This window comes from Embiotoca jacksoni, unplaced genomic scaffold, assembly GCF_022577435.1.
Source record: "Embiotoca jacksoni isolate LCO1_2020_lvr unplaced genomic scaffold, fEmbJac1.0.p SCAF_14, whole genome shotgun sequence".
Classification (NCBI taxonomy): domain Eukaryota; kingdom Metazoa; phylum Chordata; class Actinopteri; family Embiotocidae; genus Embiotoca; species Embiotoca jacksoni.
Window position 1 is genome coordinate 10,058,882 of NW_027185274.1, and position 23,135 is coordinate 10,082,016.

General features: G+C 41.0%; 2 protein-coding genes across 4 annotated transcripts; one reads left to right on the top strand and one right to left on the bottom strand.

Moving 5' to 3' along the window:
- On the bottom strand, positions 1-6,083 carry LOC138197225 (lysosomal amino acid transporter 1 homolog). 3 transcript variants are annotated; one of them, XM_069147894.1, is made up of 8 exons: positions 5,917-6,083; positions 5,251-5,650; positions 5,003-5,132; positions 4,675-4,762; positions 4,358-4,467; positions 4,156-4,257; positions 1,307-1,492; positions 1-1,012 (listed from the first exon to the last, which is right to left on the bottom strand). In XM_069147894.1, exons 2-8 carry the CDS (start codon positions 5,451-5,453, stop codon positions 896-898), a joined length of 936 nt encoding a protein of 311 aa, XP_069003995.1. In that variant the 5' UTR covers positions 5,454-5,650; positions 5,917-6,083; the 3' UTR covers positions 1-895. The 3 variants fall into 3 exon arrangements, with proteins under 3 accessions (XP_069003995.1, XP_069003997.1, XP_069003996.1); XM_069147896.1 differs by lacking the exon at positions 5,917-6,083 and adding an exon at positions 5,773-5,910; XM_069147895.1 differs by lacking the exon at positions 5,917-6,083 and adding an exon at positions 5,761-5,910.
- Positions 6,084-7,344: 1,261 nt separating this feature from the next.
- LOC138197508 (nuclear mitotic apparatus protein 1-like) lies at positions 7,345-22,127 on the top strand. The gene is made up of 24 exons (XM_069148384.1): positions 7,345-7,421; positions 7,517-7,602; positions 7,762-7,835; positions 8,389-8,477; positions 8,580-8,654; positions 8,779-8,872; positions 8,988-9,153; positions 9,631-9,770; positions 10,019-10,130; positions 10,550-10,667; positions 11,000-11,140; positions 11,322-11,435; positions 11,581-16,557; positions 16,800-17,009; positions 17,145-17,317; positions 17,662-17,799; positions 18,296-18,401; positions 18,866-19,064; positions 19,233-19,369; positions 19,668-19,961; positions 20,344-20,445; positions 20,678-20,995; positions 21,639-21,685; positions 21,955-22,127. The coding sequence occupies exons 1-24, from the start codon at positions 7,383-7,385 to the stop codon at positions 21,956-21,958; spliced, it is 7,953 nt and encodes a 2,650-aa protein (XP_069004485.1). The 5' UTR covers positions 7,345-7,382; the 3' UTR covers positions 21,959-22,127.
- Positions 22,128-23,135: the final 1,008 nt, after the last annotated feature.

Consider the following 23,135-nt stretch of genomic DNA (forward strand, 5'->3'; position numbering starts at 1 on the left):
TAGAAGAGACCATTTAATAAACATCTTTGAGGAGGAGAGATGGCCCTTACAGATGTTTACCACCTGTCTATTTGAAACTACACAAACTAACATTTTGCTTGTGATAGTTTCCTGTTAGCCATCCAGAAATGACAGCCAGGGAAAAAGAAACCTGAATGCATTGTCAGCCAGCTTCACATAAGAGCATGAGTGTTGGTTCTGCTATTTCTGCGCTCTTACTGGCTTTACATCGCATGGCAGTAAATTATTTACTCAAGTAAGAAAAAGAAAAAGAAAAAAAAATCCCCCACTGCCATGTCTCTTAGAATAATACTTGTGGGTATTTACCCTGTCAAAATGTGTAGATATAACAGGCACTTCACTCTTCCATAAAGCTTGCGTTTGTGAAGTAACATCTGGCACCAAGCGTCCTCCTCTGGGTGTGTAGGCTCCCCGATGGCATATAAAAATACAGTTATTCCATCCAAAACAAAAATCCCTGTGGAATACTCCATCAAAAATGACAGGGCTCACAATCAGAAAATGACTCAAGTCATGCTGACAGACCCGACGAGACACAGAGTGGAAATGCCTCAAAACTAGCACTTATTTAATCTCCAGTGTTAAGGGATATATTAACTATATCTTTTGTGTAGCTTCTCCTGCCATAATATTGCCTAAATCCACAAAAGAGTTCATTGTGTTTGTCTTCTCTCACAGCAACAAAGTCAGACTCTAAAAGTGCACTGTAATCACCTGCCGGTACAACAACAAGATGGCAGCTCGTACCTTCACCACTGCTTCTGCAATGTCTCTGTTCTCGGATGCTGTTAAGCGATCACTGAGAAAACAAACATGGCCTGACCAGGCTGTTCGTGACTGAGTGGGTGGTCCATGCTGGGGTCCCATCTCCGTCCTATAGCACCGACAGCTCCTCTTCCTCACACAGAAGAGGTTCCACCTCTGGGACGCCGAGTAGTGCACTGCTTTCAGCAGAGATGTTCTTTCTGTAGATGACGAACTGGGCAGTCACCTGACAAGGTCAAGGGGCATATAAATCCAGAGTTCAGACGACATTTAACACCAGTAACAGATTTAAATAGCACGTTGACTGTTCAAAATGTGCTGCCCTTACGAGCAATACCTGAATACTGTAAAACAGAAGTACAAGTTTAGGATGTGATCAATTATTCAACACGGCGACAATGTCGAACAAATTACTGCAACATTTGGTTTCCTAAAGGAGTCATGTTTCGTATGCAGGTGCTGCCTTTAGCATTCTACAGTTGACTCGGCACAACGCCAAGCCGTGTGGTTTAAAGGATACAAAAAAGTCAAGTATGAGGACCCCCAGGCTGCCGATGAGCCAGGCCAGATGTTTGATGATGAAGGTCTGTTTGGAGCCCCTCAGTGCAGGGAGGACCACTATGACGCTTAACCCATACGTTCCGTTCCCCATCATGGCCAGGGCGAACAGCAGGTAGGAGGTGCCCTCTGTAGACTGTCGCTGGAACTAGAGGGGATGGAGTTTACAACATTGAATGTAGAGGCAAAACAACAAAAAAAACACCACAGGACCTGCACGGGGCTTGTAGGTATTACTTATTAGCACTTCCTGTTTACTTTATCATTGTGGCATTACTGGAGCTCCACCTTCAGATATACACACATGAAAACCCAGTCAGTTAGAAGGGAAAAGGCTGGGTACTATTGCTCTGTTTCACTTACATTAATCTCCTTTCAGTGTACTCGACTCGAAGCAGACACAGACACCCGCAACAGAATTAACAGATACGGCTGGTTTTATTTTATAATTTCATTGCAATTAACAAATTCCCCAAAGAGAAGATAACCAACAATCACTTAATTCTACTAAAAAACAGTGAATCATTCAGCACAAACAGCAGGAAGTGGGTGTGCTGTGTGAGTGTACTTGAAACACAGAGGCTGGCTGTGTTCATCACTTCTCTCCATTAAGAAAGCATCCATTCAATAACATGAAACCTAAGACACATTTTAACCTTGACTGGATAATGGAGTTTTATACTGGGCTGTGGCAATCTGTCCCCAAAGGTGTGCTTGGCAACAAAGCGTGAATTGAGGCTTATTCCCTCGGCTGAACCTACGCAATACGAGGCAAACAACAAGTGTTTGTCATAGGAAAGGAAATCTTGGAAGAGCTGTTGTTTTTATTGTAAACTTGCCACTAAAAATGACATGGTGAAAATCAGTCCCTCCAGGATTTCAGATTGTTTTTGTGTTTGACACATGGCTTTCCCGGATTTCAGGCGATTACAACAGATAGCTCTCTAGCAAGCTGGCGAGTCCTGCACAGAGGCAGGACATAAAATATCACATGGAGCTCACACATGCTCAAACACGTTCTGCCCTTTCCGAGAGGACAGTACCAATGTAGTGGCATATATCAACAACTAAAGGGGGCTGCGCTCACGTCACCTGCACACGCTGGCGCACAAACTGATGATGTGGAGCAGCTCTCGCTTATTATCGCTGGAAGCCACGCACGTGGTAGGTATCCTGACCCGAGGGATGGATTTGCTGTCCTGGCTACAAGGATCGGAGACTCCACGGTGAGGCGGTGGCTAAAATTTCAAAGACACATGGTCAGGCTGAGATAGACCTCGTTGCACCAGTTGAGACAACTCAGTGCCCCGCGTCTGACCGGACCGTTCCAATGGGGTTTGAACGCTCTGGCGTACGAGTGGCCACGTGCCCTCCTGTGCATCTTTCTTGTTAGAGCTGATCACCCTAACTCTGATAGCTCCCCACTGGTGGGAAAACACTGGCAAGCCGAGATATTTCAGCTGTTATGCAGCCATCAACGGCCTCAGCCTGTCTGCAGAGATCTCTTGTCTCGGACACATGGGGAGATCTTCCAGCCTCATCCAGAGCACACGGCTCTATGGGCCTGGACCGTAAAAGGTTAAACCCGACTACCACCAGTCTTCCACGAATTGTCATTGCAACTATTCAGAGCACCAGGGCCTCCCCTAAATGTTGTGAATATGATGACAAATGTTGTGCGTGTGAGAACTGGTGAGTAAAAGCACAGGTGGCAGCTTTCCAGACAGGTTAAAGGTTTCACACTCGTCACTGTCAAAGTGTACTTAGCTGCTAAATCAGCGTGTCCACATCGGCTTTGGGAACCAAATGGCAGGTCTTGTTGTTAATGGAGGGTTCATGGAGGGAGCGTGATGTTTTTCACCAGTATTATGGAGCTCGAATGCCCTGTGGGATCAATCAGTGGTGCTTGATACCAGGTGCAGGCATTATGTACCCGTGTTGACAAGACAGCTAGGTTCCGGAAATCAGAGCTGCTGTATGTGTCATGGGCTCCTCCACATTTGGGGAAACCTCTTAGGAAACAGCAATTGTTCCACTTGGATCATAGGGGCTTTTGCCATAGTCTGTAACAGCAATGGGGTAGCAAGACGAGAGCGAGGGTGAGTTGCGCTAACTTACGCTGAAGAGATGACTGGCAGATGTCATGTTCATCTGCCAGTCATGATCGGGATAGTCTATAATACTTCCTGGAGACAGCGCGGAGAGCAGTGTGAGGTATCTCTGACAGGTTTAAGAGAGGCAGAGTTAATTTGAAGTTTTGTTTGGAAAAACTGATTTTGTGCCACAATGCCTTCAGCAGAGCTTCTACTGAGTACTTGTAATGATGAAAAAAAATTGCAGGACAATTGTAAAATGGTTATCCCCAGCAAATATTAGGGATATTGGCTGAATTTTAATGCGTTACTGCAATTGCAAGATTGTGATTTCATGAAGTGGCTGGAAATGTTTGGGACTTTGTTGTTTGAACATGTGGGAATTTTCCCAAGGCTATTCTGACTTCAATGATTTACAATAATCAGTGAGTGTACGTTTAATGCCCTGAAGTTTCTCTGGCACCAGCAGCCTACTGAGACGATCCCCTCTGGTGATTAATAGCTGCATTTGAGCCAGGGTGTTTTCTCAGTACAACAGCACCATTGTATTCAAAGCCTGGTTTTCATTTTGACACACAAATATATCTGCATATTCACATGAACCTCCTGGAATAAGAGCCAGAGAGAGCAGCACTGCTCAGACACAGACATGTTGAGGAGAAAAAAATGAAACAAACTCCACACCTTAACTGAATCAAGCAAATAACGTGTTGCTTACATTTTTATAGAGCTGGGGAAACCGGGAGCAGAGATAGAAGATGGACGCCATGTATCCACTTATATAGCCAGTGATTTCCACTGATTTGGAGGTAGCAGGACTCTGGTGACGGAGGAGGACAGAGAGAGGGTCAATGTTGCACCTTCACATGAAACAGTGTAGTCACAATCTTGAGTCAAAAGTAAATTCACGTTTATCCTACCTGGCTGTCTAAAGTTGAACTATTGTCTATGATGAGTTTGGGTAAGGCCAGGAGAAATAACGTAGCAGCGCCACACCACATGAGACACATCCACTTCAACGCAGGACTCTCTAGAGGACAAACACACATCAACTTTAAGATATTACGGGTATCCAGTGACAAAGACTGCAAAAACAGAGCATAACTGTATATTCAGAACTGTGTGCAGTTGAAATGAAACAACTTGTCAGTGCTCTTTGGTGGACTGTTTCTAAATGATTTCAAACCCAGTTTACCATTTATGCTGTGCTTAAAGGGCATTTCTGTCAAGGTCTTACTTCTTTTGGAGCTGTTTTTGATCTTATAGTAGAGGAACTGGGAGATGAGGATCAGGTCTGTGAAGATGTAAAACACCACTGTGACTACCTGAGAGTTGGACAGGAAGGGAGAGAGAAAGCAAACAAAAGATTATTCCATTCATAATAGTTCACAAATGTGTGGCAGCAGGTTCTATTTTTGAATGTACAATATGGATATAGGCTGTGGATTCACCTTTATGAGCTGAAAATAGCTAACATCACCAAAGGACACTAACAACAGAGTTCAGTGCAAAGCCACCGGACCTCAGCAGCTGAAAGGGAGGCAGGCTGGGTTGTGTGTGTTCACCTGAATTGGCAGCTGGTTAGTGAGGTAGCAGCCTGCAAAGCTGGTCAGGTCTCCACTGAAGAGGAAGAAGAGAAACCCAAAAGACATGGCCTCCTCCACCTTACCGTTCCGGTAGGCCTCATAGACTTGTCTTCATAGATAAGATAGAAAAATATGAACAATTAACATAAATCACATTTGCCAGATTTGAACTTTGTGTCACCTCCAAACTCGTTCTTGGACTGGCAAACATCAGAACCACAACTTACGGGAGAGTGGAGAGCAGAAAACAGAACATGGATATGAGTCCTATCACCACGCTGCAGTACTCCCAGATATTATCCACACACTCCTCCAGCAGGTAGAGGATCCACGGGGTCCCGTTAACACACAGCGGCCTGCCCGGCGCCGGAGCGGTCCAGTTGACGGCGGCCACGTCTGCACTCTTCCCGGGGAAACGCGCGGTGGCCATGGGGAGAGACTGGCTGTGTCCGCCCCTCAGCTGCTGTTATCCGTCCTCCTCCTCCTCCCCCTCCTCCTCCTCCTGATTCTCGGGCTGGAGTAGATGTGCGTTTACTTTTGGCACCAAAAGCTGACAGAAGCAGACCTGACAGCCCCACCTACCCCGTGTAACACACGTGTGGAGACCTGCTCTGTCATTTCACGAGTCTGAGGAAGGCAAATAAACAAGACTATCAACAAAAACAAATCAATTCATGTGTTGCGTGATGTAATGAAAAAGGATCAAGTAAGAAATGTCAAGTCATTTCGGCAAATACGTTTTAATTTACACTTTCTTCAGCGTCAACATGTTGTCCTGCGAGCCACTTCGAGCGTGGACAGCAGCTTCAGATTAGCTTTGTTTAGGCTAATTTGAATAGACTCGGAGATGCTAACAAACAAAAAAGCGGCTAAAATAAGCTTCAACCTCTGACCTGACCAAATGGACTCGCAGCCGATTGCAGACTGTTTGTGGGTCTGTGTGAACTTCCAGCATCCTCGTACGCGTTTCTGCAAGCGACGTGAGCCTTTAGAGGCGGTTACAGAAAGCCCCCTGTGTTATCGTCCATCACCGGTGGTCTCTTCAGCGCCCACACGGGCGGAGTAAAACACCACATCCGGTGTAAATTCAAAATAAAAATAAAAAATAAAAAAAACTCAGACGATCGTTGGATGGCCCACGTGGAAAATACTATTTTATTAGTGAATTAAAAAGAGAAACCCATCGTGTAAACGCGACATTCATTTTGAACGTGTCCATGTTGAACATCGTAATTTTGAACACGTTTGACGCAAAGACTCATTTTGAACGTGTTAACACGTTTCATTTTAGTCCATCGTAAGATAATACATGCTGAAAGAGATCTCTTTTAAATGTCTTGTTTTGTCTGACCAAAAGTCAAAAACCAAATTGAAATAAATGTTGCATTCATTTCAACTCTCCACTTTTTGACCAGAGATTTATAAATACTGTTGATTGCATTGGGTTTAAGACATGTTGTTTAATTCACAATGAAAGCATTAACATGCGTTTTATGTAGGCTACTGGTTACTTGTTGAGAACTTTTTTATTTTGACATTTTGCCTTAGCGCCCACTGGATGGCGGTGTCGGAGCACACAGCACATCTGTCCCTGCAGTTTTCAACATTCAACTACGCAAATCAACTTTCCAAGAGATATAAGCCTAACACGAGGAATATTATACACAAATATAGTTTTGTTTGTTTGTTGTTTTTAAGTGTGTTTAAGCTGTCTGTAGACGTCATATTAAACTCCCCGGCTCTGTCTGGCTCGGAACTGCCCAACCCAGACGTAAATAACGAACGCAATATCCGGTCAACTTCCGGCCCTTAAGCCAATCAACTGCGCCTATTTTCAGAAGCGTCGGTAAGTGAAAACTGATTGGCTGGTTCAATCTTCTATTCCTATTTGAATTTTGGCTGGGCGGTGGGACAGTTTATTTCGTAGCGGTGGCTGCGTGTTGTCAGGTATGAGGACTCTTTTTCAGAGAACAAATTAATACGACACGGTAAAAGTGGCAAGAGTCGTCGTCTTTTAAGGTGAGTCAGCATTTTATCACCGTTGGCAATTCAGAATCGGTGTTACTTAACGATCGCTAAAAAAAAACAGGCAGCTTTATTTAATTGTAGCAGTAAGTTAACTATCGATTAACCAATATGGGTTCATATTAATGACAACCTGCCTTTGCTAAAACAAAGTTAGTGAGCTGTAGACAAACTATAGTCACGTTTAAATACTCAAATGGCTAGTTGTGGATAAAAATTCGTTCCTTACCCAAGTTTTTCTCTGCTAATTCCTAAGATGGATGCACTTATTTAGCTGCACTTTGTTTTTCGCTTCCAGGTTTAAATCCCTTTTTTAGATAAAGGGTCAGCCAAGATGGCGATCAACTTGGGTGTCAAGGCTCTTCTGTGCTGGGTAAGTTAATAGTATAGTATAGTCCAAATATTCCACTGAAGCTTATTATATTTGCAGTTGAATTGACCTATGTGTTTCAAACTATCTTGTTGCAGGTCAACAGTTTGAAACTGTCCGACAGAAAATTGAGTATCGAAGAGTTACAAGATGGAGCAGTCTTGCTGAAGCTTGTTTATATGCTGTAAGTAGGAGCGAGGTGTTTAACTGCTCGGCTTTTGTAAACAAGGGAAGGTCACTGACTTGTGAACTAGTTTTTAGACACGCGTTCATGGAAATAAAGAGATCCCGATCTCGTTGTAAACCTCAATTTTGGTCTTCTTTCATCCTTTTGTCATCTCAGGAAAAGAGACTCCAACACATGTTTGAGTAACTCCATTGATGGTCGGTTCAGACTCATTGCAGACTTTGTGGAAAGTGAGTTTTTGCAGTCCTTTTTAAAAAAAAATATATATATATCTTGTGATACTGCTCTTTTAAAGTGTGATTTTTTATTTGTTTTTTTAAATGCAAAATGTATGAAGTGTCCAGCATCATCTCAGGATGGTGAATCACAGCTTTTAGCACAGTGCTGGATCTTTCTGTCTCCCTGATACTTGTTCCCAGACATATCATACTCTTAGTGCATACTAGCATATAGATTAAAGTGACTGATTGATTTTCTTATCTGACTGTGGTGAGACAGCAATATGAAGGCTATATTTCTGAAAATGTCTGCATGATACCTCAGAGTAGGTGGTTTCCTAGATTAAAGTTGTTGTTTTATGTGATGTAAATCACAGATCTTTTGCACCCTTGCCACACCCTGCATTACTAATGGGTGTGGTCTAAAGTGTGTCCTATTACACCTGTAAAATGTAACATACTAATGTCAGTCCCACTTTTTCCTTTTCTTTAAGTTACTTGTGAAGTTAGGCAGAAAGATATAGCAGTCTTTAGAGAATTAACTTGTGTTTCTTTTGTTTGTTAGGGGATTGCAGATTCAGTGCAACCAAAGACACATCTGTATCTTGGGACAACATAAGAGATGGCATCGACCTTACAGTAGAAATTGCAAAGGTAAAAGACGGAGGGGAAAAGAATAATGGACAAACATAAATAAAGACCCCTTCTGACCACTTTTTTTTTTATTTTTTTTTTATTTTTTTTTTATCTCACCAGGTGCTGTTGTTGTTTGTTTACCATGACATGATGAATGACCGCTGCACACTAAACATGTTGGAGTCCGATGTGGAGGTGAGCAAAAAGCTGTTTTTCTAGTACTGTGTGCATCACTTGAGATCTCATGTAATTCATCGTGGGTTATGTGTTGTGTTACCCTTTAATTCTAAGCCAGTGTATATTTTCTCCACACTGTTAGCGAGAACTGGCAAACCTAACTTGCTCCTTTGTGATGGAGAGTGAGGGCTGTGTTTTTCTGAGCAGTGGACTTGACGCTTACTTGGCAAGGAGATGTAAGTCACAAATTTATTAAATTTTTGGTGTCTTCAGTATGTGCCATGTTAAGAGGCTACGTAACATTAGTTTTCTAGTTTTGATTTAACATGCAAGTTGCACACTGTGTTTCAGATTTGCCTGTCCCTTGTGAAGTATTTGAGCGATCAGCAACAACCTCCACTTCCACCTCAAATGTGTCAACCTTGTCCTCGCTGTCAGATGATGAGTCCCCCATCTTCCACCGCACACAGAAAGTCACATTTGTCGACATGCAAACTGTGGCTTCTTCCTCGACCAGGTATCAATGTGGAATTAAAAGCAATCTAATATGTGCTTAATATATTTGTTTTATGTCAAAGACAAATTTGTAATGTCAATCAAAAAAATGTAAGATCCTTGAGATAATGTTTCATGAACATGCATTAACTAACTTTAAGTGTCAGTGGGAGTTTTATTTTCTTTTGACATAATGAAATAATGATTATTATGTCTGAGACATGTTTCTGCTTCAATTGCTTGATGTCTTTTAATCAAACATCTTCTGCCCAAAGCAATTAGGGAAAGCAGCTTTATTAGTGGTGTTTGTTATCAAAACTTATAGTTAGGTTTTATATGAACATGAATTCAATACAATACATACTTTGCATACATGTAAATGTAAATGGAATTTTACATTTCACGCCAAACTTAAGTCTCTCCATATCCATATGTGGAAGTCAACCGGATGCTATGTTTTTAATTCTTTACCTTACCTGATCTATTTTTATTCCCGCAGCAACTCTCCTCTGCAGGATATCATGAACACACCTAAATTTCAGCTGAGGAAAGTGCAGCGACAGATGATAAAGGAGCGAGACTATAGAGACAGTTTGGAGAGGGAGTTGGCCAACAAGTTTGCACTCATTTCACAGAAAGGTACCACATTTTGTGTTGGGATAAAAGCATTTAGTTAGCCTGATGGAAAAAAACGGGTAAAAAGTTTTGTGTTTTTTGCCGTTTCTTTTACAACAATTCTTATTTAACAAACTTGTAGTGTTCTGTTAAAGTTTTGCTGAAGGCATAAACTGTGAGAAACCGAATGTGTTCTGTGTATTAATATTTTTATATCTGCTTGTTTCATCTTTTCTTCAAATTATACTCAAATTAAATGTTTTTTTTTCCAGAGTCCAATATAAACCAGTTGCAGTACCGACTGGATAAGATGAAAGTAGACCACGGTGATCAGGAGCAGGTTATCCGAGAACAGATCAAGGAGCTTGAGACCAAGAACAACTCGTAAGTACCCAAGAACAGAGCCAACCAATTCTTTTAAAATGTTTTTCAATAATAATTAAGCCCCCTTCATTAATGCATGCCTGAGCTAAAACACCTTGTACATCTCTAATGCGAGTACTTTTTTAGTTTCTTGACAGCAGCCATCTCAGACAATACTTTTCCATTTAATATTAGACAGAACAGACTGAGCTAGTAGCTTATAATGTTATTTTATTTTCAAACTTTAGTAAAATTCTGCAAAGTTATGTAATAATATAATAAGAATAACATTCTTTATGCATTTTTTTACACAATAATATCATAATCTCGCTATTATTTTGTATTCAAGACGAATAAAGGAAATATTTATTTTATACCAGGAAGATTTTGGTGTGAAAGTGTTACAAAGAAACTGCTTTGCTAACCATTTTTTGTTTTAGGTTAAGAATGCGTCTTGATGAGCTGTTGAAGCAAAATAAAGATCTAAAGAGTACCTCTTCACTTATGGAGCGTAAAGTGGATGAGCTTACAGATGAAAATGGTCTACTCTCCTCGCAGGTAAAACACGTGAAAACTTTTCTCTGTTAAATTCAATCTTGTTACGAATTCACCTTTGTTTTCTGCTTGGTCACGCTAGGAAAATGCTTGACCAAGTTATACGGAGAGTGTTGAATGCTGTATAGACTGTAAAGCCCCTTGAGGCAAATTTGTTATACTGGGCTATAAATAAAAGGAATTTGCAATAAATTAGTTATCTGCATTTCTTACATCCAGAGAGTTTTGCATTCCTAGCAACCGTTTCACATTACAAGCAGTCTAATACATCATTGTTGAGGTTTTAACTTTCACTCTATACAGATCGTTAAAGCTTTCTCTTCATATTTTCTCAGATGAGAGCAATAAGTTCACAGAGGGCCAACTTTGAGGCAGAAGTTTACAGACTGAAAGAAACTCGAGGATCTGTTGAGGAGGAGTGGGAAAGCAAAATAAGCCACCTACAGTCTGAGCTCATCCAAGCAGCAGCTGAAAAGGTAGAAGATAGAATTAACAACTATTCTAACTGTTTCAGATAATTTTTTTTTCCAAAGCAATCCAATGCTTTATAGCAATATTATGTTATATTATAATAACTCTTGACCTTCTGTTAATCTGGTTACATTACGGGTTCTGCAAAAAGAGGTTTAATGTACAATTCCTCTTCTTGTTTCTCAGGACAACCTGACCGAACAAATTCCAATTCTCCAAGGGAAGATTTCTTTGTTAGAGGAAGAAATTAGGAAGGCTACTGAGGAAGAAGCAGGAGAAAATATGGGACCTGTAATAGAGGTAAGGTGCATAATTCTTTGCAACTGAATTGTCGAAGTTAATTCGGTAAATGTTGGCCTGATAAAAAGATGTGTTCAATTAGCTTATTATAAAATCTATTTTGAATGAGCTGACTACTTTTTGTCTTCTTTTCTTAAATTGCCAGAGAGACCTTTTGGAGACTGAAAGAGAGCAAGCAGAACTACTACGTCAAGAGATGCAAGATTTAAAGTACCAGTTTGAGCATCTTAGTTCCTCCCTGAAGACTGCTGAGGAAAATTTACAATCTAAAGAAAATGTGTTTGCGGATCAGCAACTACAGAGTACTCGGAATATGGAGGCACTCCAGATGCAGATGGTAGCATCTCAAGATGAAGTCAAGAGGCTAAATGCAGAGATTCATGCAAAGGAAGAGCAGTTGGTTCAGTTAAAGACTGAGACCTCTGCACACTCTGAATTGCTGCAGATGGAGCATAACCATCTGAACAAACAAATTAAAACCATGAGTGAGTCTCTTGAGATTGCCATGGAACAGGTTAAAGCCAAAGAAGATCTGATGGCCAAGCAGGAGCAGGAAAGTACTTTGCAGATTGAGGAACTCAGAAAGCAAAGTGTAGTTCTTGAGGAGGAGGTGGAATGTCTTACAGAGAAGATCCAAGCTAAAGAGGATGAGGTTGATGCATTGAAATCAGAGAGCTGCATGGAGTCAGAGGTCCTCAAGAATGAGATCCAAACTCTCAGGGATGGATTGCAGAGTTTGAGTGACTCACTCAAGACTGCAACAGAGCAGGTTCAGGCTAAAGAAAAGCTGCTGGCTCAGAAGAAAGTTGAGTTCTCTAAGGAAAAAGATACCTTTGAAAACATGATGACTACCGCTGAGGAGGAGATTGTAAGTCTTAAGGAACAGATCCAGGCAAAAGAGGAACAGATGAACGTTCTACAAAATCAAAGTTCAGAGCAAGCAGAACTATTACGTCGAGAGAGCCACGATTTAAAGAACCAGGTTGAGCATCTTAGTTCCTCCCTGAAGACTGCTGAGGAGAATTTGCAATCCAAGGAAAATGTGTTTGCTGAACAGCAACTACAGAGTACTCAGTATGTGGAGGTGCTACAGATGCAGATGGAAACATCTAAGGATGAAGTCAAGAGGCTAAATGCAGACATTCATGCAAAGGAGGAGCAGTTGGTTCAGTTAAGGAATGAGACCTCTGCACACTCTGAATTGCTTCAGAAGGAGCTTGACGGCCTGAACAAACAAATTAAAACCATGAGTGAGTCTCTTGAGATTGCAAACAACCGGGTTAAAACCAAAGAAGATCTGATGGCCAAGCAGGAGCAGGAAAGCACTTTGCAGATTGAAGAACTCCGAAAGCACACTGCAGTTGTTGAGGAGGAGGTTGAACAGCTGAGGCAAGAAATTCATACTAAAGAGGATGAGGTTGATAAATTAAAATCAGAGAGCTGCATGGTGTCAGAGGTCCTCAAGAATGAGATCCAAACTCTCAAGGATGGATTGCAGAGTTTGAATGAATCCTTTAAGACTGCAACAGAGCAGGTTCGGGCTAAAGAAAAGCTGCTGGCTCAGAAAGAAGTGGAGTTCTCGAAGGAAAAAGATACCTTTGAAAACATGATGAAAACCTCTGAAGACAAGATTATGAGTCTTAAGGAACAGATCAAGGCAAACGAGGAGCAGATGAACTTGTTAGAAAATCAAAATTCAGAGCAAGCAGAACTATTACATCAAGAGAACCACGATTTAAAGAACCAGGTTGAGCATCTTAGTTCCTCCCTGAAGACTGCTGAGGAGAATTTGCAATTCAAGGAAAATGTGTTTGCTGAACAGCAACTACAGAGTACTCAACATGTGGAGGTGCTACAGATGCAGATGGAAACATCTAAGGATGAAGTCAAGAGGCTAAATGCAGACATTCATGCAAAGGAGGAGCAGTTGGTTCAGTTAAGGAATGAGACCTCTGCACACTCTGAATTGCTGCAGAAGGAGCTTGACGGTCTGAACAAACAAATTAAAACCATGAGTGAGTCTCTTGAGATTGCAAACGACCGGGTTAAAGCCAAAGAAGATCTGATGGCCAAGCAGGAGCAGGAAAGCACTTTGCAGATTGAGGAACTCAGAAAGCACAGTGCGGTTGTTGAGGAGGAGGTTGAACGGCTGAGGCAGGAAATTCAGGCTAAAGACGATGAGGTTGATAAATTAAAATCAGAGAGCTGCATGGAGTTAGAGGTCCTAAAGAATGAGATCCAAACTCTCAGGGATGAAGTGCAGAGTTTGAGGGATTTACTCAAGGCTGCAACGGAGCAGGTTCAGGTTAAAGAAAAGGTGCTGGCTCAGAAAGAAGTGGAGTTCTCTAAGGAAAAAGATACCTTTGAAAACATGATGACTACCGCTGAGGAGGAGATTGTAAGTCTTAAGGAACAGATCCAGGCAAAAGAGGAACAGATGAACTTGTTAGAAAATCAAAGTTCAGAGCAAGCAGAACTATTATGTCAAGAGAACCACGATTTAAAGAATCAGGTTGAGCATCTTAGTTCCACCCTGAAGACTGCTGAGGAGAATTTGCAATCCAAGGAAAATGTGTTTGCTGAACAGCAACTACAGAGTACTCAACATGTAGAGGTGCTACAGATGCAGATGGAAACATCTAAGGATGAAGTCAAGAGGCTAAATGCAGACATTCATGCAAAGGAGGAGCAGTTGGTTCAGTTAAGGAATGAGACCTCTGCACACTCTGAATTGCTGCAGAAGGAGCTTGACGGTCTGAACAAACAAATTAAAACCATGAGTGAGTCTCTTGAGATTTCCAAAGACCAGGTTAAAGCCAAAGAAGATCTGATGGCCAAGCAGGAGCACGAAAGCACTTTGCATATTGAGGAACTCAGAAAGCGAAGTGTAGTTCTTGAGGAGGAGGTGGAACGTCTTACAGAGAAGATCCAAGCTAAAGAGGATGAGGTTGATGCATTGAAATCAGAGAGCTGCATGGAGTCAGAGGTCCTCAAGAATGAGATTCAAACTCTCAGGGATGGATTGCAGAGTTTGAGTGAATCCTTTAAGACTGCAACAGAGCAGGTTCGGGCTAAAGAAAAGCTGCTGGCTCAGAAAGAAGTTGAGTTCGCTCAGGAAAAAGATACCTTTGAAAACATGATGAAAATCTCTGAGGAGGAGATTATAAGTCTTAAGGAACAGATCCAGGCAAAACAGGAACAGATGAACTTGTTAGAAAATCAAAGTTCAGAGCAAGCAGAACTATTATGTCAAGAGAACCACGATTTAAAGAATCAGGTTGAGCATCTTAGTTCCTCCCTGAAGACTGCTGAGGAGAATTTGCAATCCAAGGAAAATGTGTTTGCTGAACAGCAACTACAGAGTACTCAACATGTGGAGGTGCTACAGATGCAGATGGAAACATCTAAGGATGAAGTCAAGAGGCTAAATGCAGACATTCATGCAAAGGAGGAGCAGTTGGTTCAGTTAAGGAATGAGACCTCTGCACACTCTGAATTGCTGCAGAAGGAGCTTGACGGTCTGAACAAACAAATTAAAACCATGAGTGAGTCTCTTGAGATTTCCAAAGACCAGGTTAAAGCCAAAGAAGATCTGATGGCCAAGCAGGAGCAGGAAAGCACTTTGCATATTGAGGAACTCAGAAAGCGAAGTGTAGTTCTTGAGGAGGAGGTGGAACGTCTTACAGAGAAGATCCAAGCTAAAGAGGATGAGGTTGATGCATTGAAATCAGAGAGCTGCATGGAGTCAGAGGTCCTCAAGAATGAGATTCAAACTCTCAGGGATGGATTGCAGAGTTTGAGTGAATCCTTTAAGACTGCAACAGAGCAGGTTCAAGCTAAAGAGAACCTGCTGGCTCAGAAAGAAGTTGAGTTCTCTAAGGAAAAAGATACCTTTGAAAACATGATGACTACCGCTGAGGAGGAGATTGTAAGTCTTAAGGAACAGATCCAGGCAAAAGAGGAACAGATGAACTTGTTAGAAAATCAAAGTTCAGAGCAAGCAGAACTATTATGTCAAGAGAACCACGATTTAAAGAATCAGGTTGAGCATCTTAGTTCCTCCCTGAAGACTGCTGAGGAGAATTTGCAATCCAAGGAAAATGTGTTTGCTGAACAGCAACTACAGAGTACTCAACATGTGGAGGTGCTACAGATGCAGATGGAAACATCTAAGGATGAAGTCAAGAGGCTAAATGCAGACATTCATGCAAAGGAGGAGCAGTTGGTTCAGTTAAGGAATGAGACCTCTGCACGCTCTGAATTGCTGCAGAAGGAGCTTGACGGTCTGAACAAACAAATTAAAACCATGAGTGAGTCTCTTGAGATTGCAAACGACCGGGTTAAAGCCAAAGAAGATCTGATGGCCAAGCAGGAGCAGGAAAGCACTTTGCAGATTGAGGAACTCAGAAAGCAAAGTGTAGTTCTTGAGGAGCAGGTGGAACGTCTTACAGAGAAGATCCAAGCTAAAGAGGATGAGGTTGATACATTGAAATCAGAGTGCTGCATGGAGTCAGAGGTCCTAAAGAATGAGATCCAAACTCTCAGGGATGAAGTGCAGAGTTTGAGGGATTTACTCAAGGCTGCAACGGAGCAGGTTCAGGTTAAAGAAAAGGTGCTGGCTCAGAAAGAAGTGGAGTTCTCTAAGGAAAAAGATACCTTTGAAAACATGATGACTACCGCTGAGGAGGAGATCGTAAGTCTTAAGGAACAGATCCAGGCAAAAGAGGAACAGATGAACTTGTTAGAAAATCAAAGTTCAGAGCAAGCAGAACTATTACGTCAAGAAACCCTCAATGAGAAAGAGGCTTTTGTTCAGGAAAAAGAACTACTCATGGCCAGGATACTCCAAGCAGACAAGAATTGTGAAGCTCTAAAGAAACGGGTTGAAGCTGTAGTCATTGAGAAGGAGAGACTCTCTCAAGCCAATCAGGCCATAGAGAGAGAGAGCTTAGCCTCCCGTAAACTGGAATCTGTGCTGCAGCAGGAGCTGGAGATGTTGAAAATGGAGAAAGAGACACTGTTGAAAGAGGTAGAAAAAGCAGAAAAAACAGAGCTGCTCAAGAAAGACCTGCAGGAACACCTTGCTGCTAAATCAGAAGCTGCAGAACACTACAAGACTCAGGTAGGTGTGACCACAAACATAATCAGGTTTGACTACTTGTGTCTTTGCACATAACAAATTAGTTTTCAGTGTAAAAGAAAAAAAAGATGATTTAGATCTTTTCCTTTTATTACTTGTATCCAGTAACATTCATTGGTTTTCTTGCAGTTCCATATGCTTTCTCTTTTGGTTTGAAGTGAGATGAGTTGTTTGGATGGAGCTATTAATACTAAGATACCTGTTTTGTTATCACAATGCCACAGATGGAGAATGCTGTGAGTCACTACAATGGGAAGAAGCAGCTTCTCCAGAAAACTGAAGAGGAGTTGGAAGAGCTCAAATGTTCCTTTGAGCTTAAAGAGAGTGAAGTAAAAGCTATTATTCTGGAAAAGAAGCTTCTTCAAGTGGATCTGAACCAGGCCCAAACCAACGAGAAGAAACTCTTGAACAGTGTGGCGAGTTTGGAGGCACAGGTTGGTATTGTATTTAGAAGCATTAATACCGCATACAGTGAGACGGAAACTAAAAGAACTAAACAATATGAAAACACTTAAATTTCTTTTTTTCTTTTTTTTTTCAAATTTCCATCACTATATGTTTATCTGTAGCTGGCCTTTGCTGACCAAACCCTGCGAACACAAAATAAGATTCACGGCAACGGAGGCAGTGTGCCACAATCGCGTTTCGTTGAGGTTCCCAACACTAAAGTACACGTGAAGAGGACTATGAGCTCTGACAGCCTGGACCAGAGCTCTCTGGAAGACTCTCTGAACACCACAAGGTAACATCTGGGTTAGAGTCTTCTCAGAGTGCCGTGTGACCATGTGGGAAATCAAATTTGGTTTTGTGCGGGGGATTCAATATCCTAAAAGTTGGGATAACCACGCTCATTTTCAGAAAATCTCTCCCGTGTGATGCATTGGGCTATACACATGTAAAGTGGTACAGATAGTTGAATAACAGATGTCAAAAGTAAAGAGCAGTACCTCCCTGCTCTCTCACCAGAGCCAGTCACTCGCTGTGTGAATTTCAGGTCGTCCTATTTGTAAAATTATGAGGTGTAGTGGAAATGGTGTTTGTAATCTTGCCCAATATTCTTTTTTTTTTTTTTTTTTACCTTTGCAGGAAACTGTTAGCACCTGAAGAATCAAGCACACCGCTTGTTCGCAGTTCAGAACGTTTGGCAGCCAAACGTCGGGGTTTACAGGCCGAGTCACTGGAAACCTTGTACTTCACACCGATAAACACCAGGCAGATCAACAGGTATGTTATGATTATGACAGTCATGGTGTTAGAGACAATTTTGAGGTCTTTAATCTGTTTGCCAAATGTGATCAAATAGTGGATGTTCCCCTAAATGTATTTTCAGTATACAGCATACCAGCTGTACTTGTGTCTTTAAATCGCTAACATTTACTCATCCATTTGTCCTACATTATTTACTCAAGTTTAGAAAATTCAGAAGGTTTTAATTGTATTCCTCTTTCAAAGTCACTCCAGTCTTTTTTTTTTTTTACTTTATGTTGAAGATCCCTGTCATCTAGCATACACCAGTTTGCAGAAATATATATTACCAATCACTAGTAACTAGATTAAAGTATTTGTTCTTAATTGTATCTTATAACAGTTATTTAGAACTGGTGATTATGAAAGAACCAGATATAGAACTCTTTTCAAAAATCTAGTCTTGCTAACCAGAAGCGTTTTTGTATTTACACTGTTATTGAGATCCTTCATCTTCTTCTTTTTCATCCCCCAGGACCAATGCAGAGCACACTCTGGAACTGGATTCAGCACGGAAAAATCCAACTTCATCTGTGAAACGACGCAGGACCACGCAGGTTATAAACATCACATTGACCAAGGTGGAGGAAACTCATCAGCACACTTACTGCATTTTTTTTTTTTTTTTCTTTTGCATGTACACTATTGCACATACTGTTGAACTTGGTATAGTTTAATAATCATTGTACATTTTTAAAATCACAGGGGTCTCTTTCTCACTCTTGCTCAAACATTGCCGCTATGAAATGTCCCGCTATGCCGCAGAAATCTTTGTGCATCTTTTAACAACTGTCTTCATTTTTCTGATAATGCTTTTTATCTCTAACCAGGGTATTGTTGTCTCAGTTTTTTAACTATCATTCTAAAATTGACTTTTGTTTACCTTTCTGGTCGCTGGTAGCATTGCACCAGAGTGCATCTTCTTACACTCCATAAATGTCACAATACATGCAAATGGCTGAGATCAATGTTTAATCTGCCCTTTTAAAACATCCCCTCACTCCCCCTACAGTATTATAAGTACCTGTTGAACTCTGATCCATAGAAAACCCCAGGTTGCAATGAAGGTGATGAAACCTTCTACAGCCTGGCTTCAGCTCGCTCCCAATCAGACCTTTCCAAGACCCACTCTGCCCAGCCCGTTTCTATGGAGCTGTTTGACAAACCTGCCAGAATGACCAGTGCTGCTAGCGACCAACTCACTGGTCTTCCAGGGTACAGAAGGAGCACCATCCTTTCACAGAGTGAGATTATTATCTGTATTATCCACTTTACCCACATCTAGCAATTCCTCATTTTTAAGAACCATAAACTATCTAATGTCCAAAGTGCTTAATCTTTCTGTAAAAAATAACTTGAATGCCTAACTAACTGATTAATAAAACAATTTGCCTGCATCCGTTTGTCTTCAGCCAGTGGTACGTTCTGTGTGGGAGCAGAGAACGAGCCTGAAGGTGCACCTGAAGACTGGCTGAGGATCGCTGAGCTCCAGGCCAGGAACAAGGCCTGCCTTCCTCATCTGAAGAGCAGCTACCCTGTGGAGTCTGATGTGAGCAGAGAGGAACACTCGGACGCATACTGAACCCAACCGACACACAGTTTCACACACAACTTAAACTTCTATCTGATTAGAAGTCGATACAGTGATGAGTACAGAAACATAAAGCAGGCTACACTGTTGTGGCATCACGCCAGCATTTTTGGATTCAGTCTCTTTCCCAAGAAATTTGATCTCTTACTCAAATATTGACAGCAGCTTTAAAAGATGATTTGTGTATTACGTTTTGTTGCAATATTGGTCTTTTTCTCAGTAGCTTTATGAAATCCCTTTCTGTCTGTTACTCTAGACTGGCCGCGGTGGTGTATTCACTTTCACAGACGAAGAACTCCGTACAGGTGACCCATCCGACACGATCCGTCGAGCGTCCATGATGCCAGGTCAGCTGCAGGACTCCCTTGTCACCCATCGCCATTCCTACATGTCGGGACAGGCAGGTGCTACAGCCAGTACTCTTTCTCACCGTCTGTCCTTGATGCCGGGCCAGCTGCCAACAAAAACTACCAGCTCCTCTCAGCTGAGAAGCCCGAAAGGCCCAAAGCGACCTTCGTCTACATTGTCTGTACATCAAACTTCACCCGAGGTTGGTTTGCTTTAAATGTTTTAGAGAATATGATACGAATTTTGGTTCAACTTTTAATGTTTCAAACTTTACTGTGAAGCGTTCTGTCACAGTAGAAACCTTTTGTGAGCCTCATTTGGAAAGATCCTGGTCGTGTATGTTTGTTTACAAAAGCATGTTAAGGTCGAGAGGTTGACATATTTTTGAGTATTATTCTCTAAATTCCAATACAGGTCAGTGGGTCCTGTATTTCACTGATAATCTGAGACCTTACTTTTTGGTCATAGTTTTGGACACTCAGAATATTGTGCTGTTATAAAAGTGATAAAAATAAAATAAAAATGTTCATGAGTTATAGATTTTCAAATGTATTTTTCATGTTTGTCTTTTTCTCAATCTGTAGAAAAAGACAAGGGCCAGCTGCTTCCCTCGTCCACTCACTCCCAAAAACAGAAACGTGAGCAGTGGATCTTCCAGCTCTCATCTGCATCCTGCCCTCAGTCCAGTGAGTCTAATATATATATATATATATATATATATATATATATATATATATATATATATATATATATATATATATATATATATATATATATATATATATATATATATATACATATTAAATACACACAAAATGTACTGGTTGGTTGAAAATGGTGACAAAGTAGTTTGTTATGGAGTCAGTTGTAAATATGTTAGTAATGCTTTGCTAACAGTTTGACTTGTATTATTCTCAGGCTGAACGGAGGCAGTCCATGATGTTCACTGTTGACAACACACCTAAAAACAACAACTACCTAAAGAAAGGGATGAACAAACTACGCAGCTCCACCCGCAAATCCCCGGGCAAAAGTTTAAAGAAGTCGCCCACTCAGTCAAGCGCGCGCAAGGGCCAGGAAAACATGCTTTCAGGAACTTCTCGCGCTGGAGCGGGACGAGCTGGCAGAGTTGGCAGCTTTAAGTCACCCCAGGTGTCAACTAAAGGACTGAGGAAATCTCCTCAAGTCACCAGCAGGTCTGCAAAGTCTCCTGGACTGACAGCCAGTGCTCGCAAGGTAAACATATATATACACACACACACACAAATCTGTTTGGGTTTTTACGGGGAAAACCTAATTATATTCTCTTGGAATCTGTATTAGCTGATTAACCAACAGCAGAGGATGGAGATGTTGTAGTAAACTTTAATGTCACATGTATACAATGTTGGCAGACACAGAACAGTAAAAGCAGCTTAATGATGAGAATATCAAACAAATTCACACCACCAAATGAAGGTCTGGCATTAAAATTTGAATAAATTACAGTAAAAGAGGAGAAACCACATTATATTTATTGGAACTGGACTGATGCTGATAAAAGCCCTTTTTAAATTTTAATTTTTTTTTTTTTTTTTTTTTTTTTTTTTTTTTTTTAATAAGATATTTAAAAGCTGTTGAATACAGCAACACTAACTTATAGCCCTAACTGATCTAACACTCTTTTTTTTTTTTTTTTTTTTTTCTTTTTTTTTTTTTGCAGGACTAATACACAGCATAACATTGTACAAGTTGTACAAACTGCTAGAGATGTATTGTTTTTGTGTCCTCCATTAGTGTTCTAACTACTGGAGCAAACCTCCATAAAGATTAAACTTTTTTCTTTTTTTTAATATGTGTTCAGTCATGACAGTTTGCTGAATTTATACACTCTTTACAGAAGAATGTGACTCTAAACCAGGAAAACCTTGCTGGAAGTCTGAAAAGGTCCCTATTAATTAATAATCAAGTCATTTTAATTCATTGTATGGGTTTTGTTTCTCTTCACCTATAAGGCTGGTTGGTGCTTCTCAGCTAACAGTGTAACATCTCAGTGTTTTTCTTACCTGATGGGTGTCCACGTTTCTCCTGTGTGAAACACTAACAGCACTTGGAGCTTTCATTAAATGTTATGTTCATATTGTTATTGAAATGTTTTATCTGTGGATTGTTTGGGGGGGGTTAATCACTTTTCTTTTCTTTTTTTTTTTACTCAGGTAATTCGCAAGATGAAGATTTGAGGACTGGTTCCCAGATTGGAGTTATGATCCTCTACTGTTAAACACAATCAAATGTTTTAGTTTTTTTCACAAACAACTTAGTTTTTATTGTGGTCCCAGATGACCTGTTTTTTACAATGTTGTCTTCTACCTTAATTGTTTTGTATTATATTTACATACTTGTGAATAAAAAGTTATAAATGACATTGTGGGAAAGCCTCTTAATTAAACCAGGTTCTAATTTCATGACACATTTGTCAGGGCATCAGAATTGAAAAATGGAACAAATATCTCTTCCAATCAAATAATTATTGTGCCCAGGGTTAAGGATACATTGTGTGCAGACTCAATTTATGACAGTATCTCCTGGCATTTTCAAAGGGCCACGATTTTATAAAAAAAAAAAAGTAAGCCGGTCTGAATAGTTGATCACAAAATTTTCTTGGTTTATGTTATAAATGGACAAGTGAAGGCGCTGAAGTTTGGTGTGGTCAGTCCAAATTCTATGTTTATGAAAATGTTTTTCATACTAAATAATACACTGCTCAAAAAAAATAAAGGGAACACTTAAACAAATCATCTAAGATCTCAATGAATGAAATATTCCAGTTGAAAATCTTTATTCATTACATAGTGGAATGTGTTGAGAACAAAATAACGATCAATGGAAATCAAAAATCATTATCCCATGAAGGTCTGGATTCAGAATCATACTCAAAATAAAAGTGGAAAAGTCAGATCACAGGCTGATCCAAGTCAAAATGAGGCTCAGTAGTGTGTGTGGCCTCCACGTGCCTGTATGCACTCCCTACAACGCCTGGGCATGCTCCTGATGAGACGACGGATGTTCTCCTGAGGGATCTCCTCCCAGACCTGGATCAAAGCATCAGTCAACTCCTGGACAGTCTGTGGTGCGACGTGGCGTCGGTGGATGGAACGAGACACGATGTCCCAGATGTGCTGGATTGGATTCAGGTCTGGGGAACGGGCAGGCCGGTCCGTAGCATCGATGCCTTCATCATGCAGGAACTGCTGACACACTCCAGCCACACAAGGCCTAGCATTGTCATGCATCAGAAGGAACCCAGGGCCCACTGCACCAGCATCTGGTCTTACAATGGGTCTGAGGATCTCATCCCGGTACCTCGTGGCAGTCAGGGTACCTCTGGCTAGCACAT

What these genes read in the sequence shown, in the direction of transcription:
- LOC138197225 (XM_069147894.1), bottom strand. Translation starts at nt 5,453, where the DNA reads ATGGCCACCGCGCGTTTCCCCGGGAAGAGTGCAGACGTGGCCGCCGTC. An exon ending in CTAACCAGCTGCCAATTCAG is followed by an intron (nt 4,763 to 5,002) that starts GTGAACACACAC and finishes TCCAACTCTCAG; the next exon opens with GTAGTCACAGTGGTGTTTTA. An exon ending in GTTCAACTTTAGACAGCCAG is followed by an intron (nt 4,258 to 4,357) that starts GTAGGATAAACG and finishes CTCCGTCACCAG; the next exon opens with AGTCCTGCTACCTCCAAATC.
- LOC138197508 (XM_069148384.1), top strand. Translation starts at nt 7,383, where the DNA reads ATGGCGATCAACTTGGGTGTCAAGGCTCTTCTGTGCTGG. An exon ending in ATGGTCTACTCTCCTCGCAG is followed by an intron (nt 10,668 to 10,999) that starts GTAAAACACGTG and finishes ATATTTTCTCAG; the next exon opens with ATGAGAGCAATAAGTTCACA. An exon ending in TACATCAAACTTCACCCGAG is followed by an intron (nt 19,962 to 20,343) that starts GTTGGTTTGCTT and finishes CTCAATCTGTAG; the next exon opens with AAAAAGACAAGGGCCAGCTG.